The sequence below is a fragment of the Gouania willdenowi genome, chromosome 8 (genome assembly GCF_900634775.1).
Source record: "Gouania willdenowi chromosome 8, fGouWil2.1, whole genome shotgun sequence".
In the NCBI taxonomy this organism is placed as follows: Eukaryota; Metazoa; Chordata; class Actinopteri; order Blenniiformes; family Gobiesocidae; genus Gouania; species Gouania willdenowi.
Window position 1 is genome coordinate 12,192,128 of NC_041051.1, and position 5,413 is coordinate 12,197,540.

At 46.4% G+C, this 5,413-nt stretch overlaps 1 protein-coding gene across 1 annotated transcript; it reads right to left on the reverse strand.

Annotated features, from left to right (window-relative positions):
• Nucleotides 1–1,127: 1,127 nt before the first annotated feature.
• LOC114468234 (uncharacterized) lies at nt 1,128–4,262 on the reverse strand. The gene has a single exon (XM_028455013.1). It carries the CDS (start codon nt 4,260–4,262, stop codon nt 1,128–1,130), a length of 3,135 nt encoding a protein of 1,044 aa, XP_028310814.1.
• Nucleotides 4,263–5,413: the final 1,151 nt, after the last annotated feature.

The following is a 5,413-nucleotide window of genomic DNA, read 5'->3' on the forward strand; positions in this document are numbered from 1 at the left end:
ACACACTAGCAGAGAAGGAGGGGGGGTGTACATACATGTGTGTATTACAATAGGTAGGAAACACAAACCATGTTTAGTTATTGAATCTCTTTCTGGTTCAGGATATTTCTGTGGCTTGTGAAGTGCGTAAACAGTGTTTTATACGTATGTTTGTTTTGACTATGACTATGACTCCAGTGTAAGCACTTGGCAGCTTTTTTGTAAAGTAAAAAAAAAAAAAACAATAAACTTGCCTTAGTAATAAGTGCTGCTTCAAATTGTTACAATTTGTAATCACATAAACGGCAGAAGCTTAGGAGAATAAAATCATTGGAAAGAGTAATTTCAAGATCACCAGTTCATTTTTATTCATGGATTTGTTCTCAGTTCAAAACAGCAACCATTCTTCCAACAATTACCATAAGAAAAACAAATGCTTGTTTCAAACCAGAGCCGTATAGATGTATAGAGAAAGAGTTGCGACAACAGAAGTCCAAAATGCTTGACCGTCACGTGATGTAAGACTGAATTTTGTCCCGGAAATTAGTGGCAGGCCATTCAAATCCATTCATTCCTAGTGACATAACTGGGATTTTCGATCATTTTTTCTAAATATCTGCAGTGATTTACAATATGTATACAGTACACCGTCATATGTATGTGTATATGCAATATATGTTAGTGTAGTTCCATAAATAGTTTTTTTTCTAACTTAAATTTGTATTCATGATTAGTGTAAACAGCTAGCTTATCTGCTTTTTTGACATTTGGTTAAAAATGTGTTAATATGTATACAGGATGTATTTTCTTTAATTTTCTTTAAAAACGAAAAAAGGGGGTCATCAATAAACACACCACATTCAGACAGGACAAATTGAAAACATATTTATTATGTTCATACATATATAAAAATAGACGTTAGAATTTTACTATGCACTTATGTACCAAGATAAATTCATTAAATAAATGTCTACCAAAGTCAGAAACATCTTGTCATGCTGTGTACATACATCTACTGATGCCTCTGGACACATCATCAGTTATGTGCCTGGTCTCATCGGGCGTTTCGGGTTTTTCAACATAATACGCCCTCCTCCAGGTGACCCAGCCGTGGCTGATCAGGCCCCGGCTCGTGTCCAGATGGCTAACTAGCTACCATGACTCCCTGGCTCTCCTCTCTTGAGCCACAGCCATCTTGAGGCCCTCTCTGCCGCATCGGTGGTACTGCGAATGGCTCTCCTCCTTCTTTCTCCCTCGATGCCCAAACAGCTGAGTGCTCTGGTTAGGGAACGGGCTGCAAATCCCCTACATCCAACCTCCACTGGGAAACACCTTGCTCTCCAACCAGCCCGCTGGCAGTCACTGACCAGTCCTGCATATTTGGAGAGCTTCCTCTCAAAGGCTTCTTCCAGGCGATCTTCGCATGGGATGGTCAGCTCCAGCAGCACTATTTGCTTACTGGCCTCAGACACAAGGACAATGTCTGGTCGCAGGGTGGTGACTGCGATGTGGCCAGGAAACTTCAGCTGATGCTCAAGATCCACCAACAGCTGCCAGTCTTTTGCAGAGGTTAGGATTCCTGCAGAGGTCCTTCTGGCCGGGGTTGGCTGCTCCCCAGCTCTGACAAAGGCGATGGAGGGTCGGGCACGCTTCGCGTACACAATTCCTTCGCTGATAACTTCAGAGATGGTCTTAAGAACCTGGTCATGCCTCCAGTGATACCGCCCATCTCCAAGTGCCCTGGTGCAGCAGCTGAGAATGTGTTCCAGAGTTTCTCGCTTGGAACACAGTGAGCATGCTGATGTCTCTGCTACGCCCCATGTGTGCAGGTTTGATGGACTTGGGAGTACGTCATACACTGCCTGGATGAGGAATTTGATGCGGTGGGGCTCGGCTTTCCACAGCTCAGCCCAAGTCACTTTCCTCTCGACCGCGTTCTCCCATCTTGTCCAAGCTCCCTGTTGCTTCATTCCCACTGCCTTGATGGTTCTTGATTCTTCCACAGCAGCTCTCACCTCCTCCTGGAAAAGGCGGCGCCCTTCCTTCCCACTGGTGTTTGTTTGGGGAGTTGGAAAGGAGCCTAGCCCAGCTCTGCTTCGTGTCACCACTCCCACCAGGCTCCTCTGGCGCAGCCTTGCCTCTGCCTCTTGAACTGCGTTCTCTGCCCTCCATTTCCTTCCAGTTCTCACTTTGATCCCTGCTTTAGCCACCTTTGGATCACGTGAGTCCCTGTACTGAACCACTTCTCTGGCTCTTGTGACCTTAAACTCCTCCTCCAAGGATTTGAAGGGCAGCTGCAGTTTATTAGTGTTCCCATAAAGAGCAAGGCTGCTCAGGCACTTCGGTAATCCAAGCCATCTCCTGAGGTGGCTGCTTACCCTTCTCTCTAAGCTCTCCACTGTTGAGATGGGGACTGCATAGACAAGGAGGGGCCACAGGATCCTGGGTAGAATGCCGTGTTGGTATACCCAGGCTTTGAACTTTCCCGGGAGTCCTGACTTGCCCACGGATTTCAGCCAGCCATCCAATGCAGTGCAGGTCAACTGGATAGAAGTTGTGTCTCTCAAGGAGCTGTCAAAAACCTTGCCCAAACTCTTGACTGGCTTCTCTGTGATGGTTGGGATGGCTGTGCCAGTGATGTTAAAACGAAACTTGTCCTTTACCTTTCCTTTTCTCAGCACCATGGACCTTGACTTGGCTGGTTTGAATCGCATCCGGGTCCAGTCCATTACCTTTTCGAGTCCCTTCAGAATCCACCGACAGCCTGAGACTGATTCCGTCATGACTGTGAGGTCATCCATGAATGCCCTGATGGGGGGTTGCCGCTGTCTGGATTTCGATAGGGGTCCTCTGCACTCTGGCTCAACAGACTTGATGAGCATGTTCATGGCTAGGGAAAATAGTGTCACAGAGATAGTGCACCCTGTGAAAATACCAATCTCTACCTTGTGCCAATGTGATGTTATTGCTCCCGAAGAGACCCTCATCCTGAAATTGGTGTAATAATCAGCAATGAGGTCTCTGCACTTGCTCGGGACATGATATTTTGTCAAAGTGAGCTGAACCAGCTTGTGTGGAATGGAGCCAAATGCATTAGCCAGGTCCAGCCATAGCACTGACAGGTTGCCTTTGTTCTCTCTTGCCTCCCTGATCAGCTGTGTCACCACACCAGTGTGTTCCAGACAGCCTGGCATTCCTGAGAGACCGCCCTTCTGGACAGATGTATCGATGTAGGTGTTCTGTTCCAGGTAGGTACTCAGCCGTCTGGAAACAGTGCTGAAGAAGATTTTAGCCTCAACACTCAGCAGGGAGATGATGCGGAACTGGTCAAGTTGGGTGGAGTTTTCCTCCTTTGGGATCCACACTCCTTCAGCTACTGTCCATTGATCTGGGATCCTCCCTCTTCTCCAGAAAATTCGGAGGACTTTCCACAGACGCAGCAGGGGTTTGGGACAGTTCTTATACACTTTGTATGAAGTGCCACTTGGTCCCGGAGCCGAGCCTGCCCTTGCATTGCGAACAACATCCCTGACTTCCTTTAGCTGCAGCTCAGATGTGTCATACTGCACCTCAGGTTCAGGGGGGTCTATTAGGATGTTACATTCTCCAAGCTCCTGTTCCCTTGCAGGGTCGCTGTACATCTGCTTCAGGTGTTGGTCTATTTCTTCCTGCGAGGATGCAAGTTTACCACTGCGCTTCTGCCCCAACAGATCCTTGGTGAACTTAAAGGGGTTGGAGATAAAGGCTGCGCGCTTGCGGGCTCTCTCGCGGCACCGCCTCCGATGCCACTCAGCCCGGCGGAGCACCCTGATCTTTTCCCGTAGGATGCACATTAGCTGAGACAGGCCAGAGCGATCCTCGTCTACGGCCTCCTTGTAATGGGACTTCAGTACCTTCATCTCCTTCCTGATGTTGTGAATCCTCACAGCTCTTTGATTTTTAGAGTAAGTTGTTCCGGATCTTTTCTTCTCCTCCTCCCCGAACCGCTCAGCTGCAATACTGACAATGATTGTTGTCAAGCCTTGTAGCTTCCTGTCAGCCTCCCCCTTTACCGTTGCCTCCAGAATTTGGTCTACGTCATCATCAAACTTCTTCCATTCTGAAGTCATGCTAGCTGCCGGCCATTTGATCCACCTCCTGTCAGACTTGATGCTCAAGGGAATAGCTTCTAACACTTGGAGGTTCCGGGCACTATGGGGTGATTCCAGGCCTGGCCCCTCCTGTGTCTCACCAGGTTGAGAACCTGTGCGTTGTGTTGCTTCTGCTCCCAATGAGCACTTCATCCTCGCTCAGTGGATCTTTAGGCCGTGGATATTCTTGCAGATTTTTCCGCATGTACACTGCTTGCTCGTAATCGATTGTTCAAAGCTTAGGTCTGTTGCCATTGTATCGATCCGGATGGGATGCTCATCCTCCCCCCCTCTCGGGCACCCCTGGGGGTATTTTTCCATAAAGTTCATCTAAGCTATGTTGGGAGTCCTCCTCTCAGAGAACACAGATTGGGTTGCCAGCCCATTCTTCCCCGGTTGCTGTCTCTCCGAGCTGTCACTGACTCTCCAGTAGTCACCACACTATTCATGGTTGTCAACCAGTCAATGCAGTTTGTTTGAGCCTTTAATGCGTGGTGTCCTTGCATGTAGTTGCCACCATGGTTTGCTGTGCTTCATGGGGATGCTCCAATCGCTCTGAAAAAGGAGTGAAAATATATGGCTTCCCAACCAAACCAGAGAGGAGAAAGAAATGGTTAGCGAAAGTCAGCAGGAGCAATCTAAAAAAAAAAAAAATCAGGATTATAACAATAAAAAAAAATCTGTGAGGCGATCATATTCAAACACTTAATTTGGACTTTTTCTACAAACAACACAATTAAAAAGTTTACTGTTTGTTGAAAAAAAAAAAAAAAACCTATGTGGGTCGATAAAACTGTGTGAAGTAAATGTTGTGTATCTGCTAATGATCCCTTCCATTGGCTACAATAGTAAACTGATCATTTCCGGGACAAAATGTGAGGCTCCATGAGCCGTCATTGCTATAATAAAACCAAACCATTGGAGTGAACGGAGTTGTTTCAACTTTCTCTCTTGCTTCTCAACACATAACTGTAAAACTGGCCAAGATACTAGATACCAGATACAAAGTTTGTGAACAAGTAAAAGCTGGAGAGAAAGAGTTCCTCCAATGCTAGCTGCTGCGCTGCTGTCCAGTGGATAAATCATAAATAAAAACTATATTGCTTCACTACACCAGTAGAATAGATGGTTTAACAAAATTAGAATTCCTAATCTGATTTTTTCTGTCATCTTACAAGCATAACAAAATGACTTGTATGAATCTTTTATACTCATTGACCTTTGAATAATGCAATATGTGTTGTATCTCATGCTAGCATCCAATTGTCCTCACAATGCCATGGCGTCTGGGGACATATATGCAC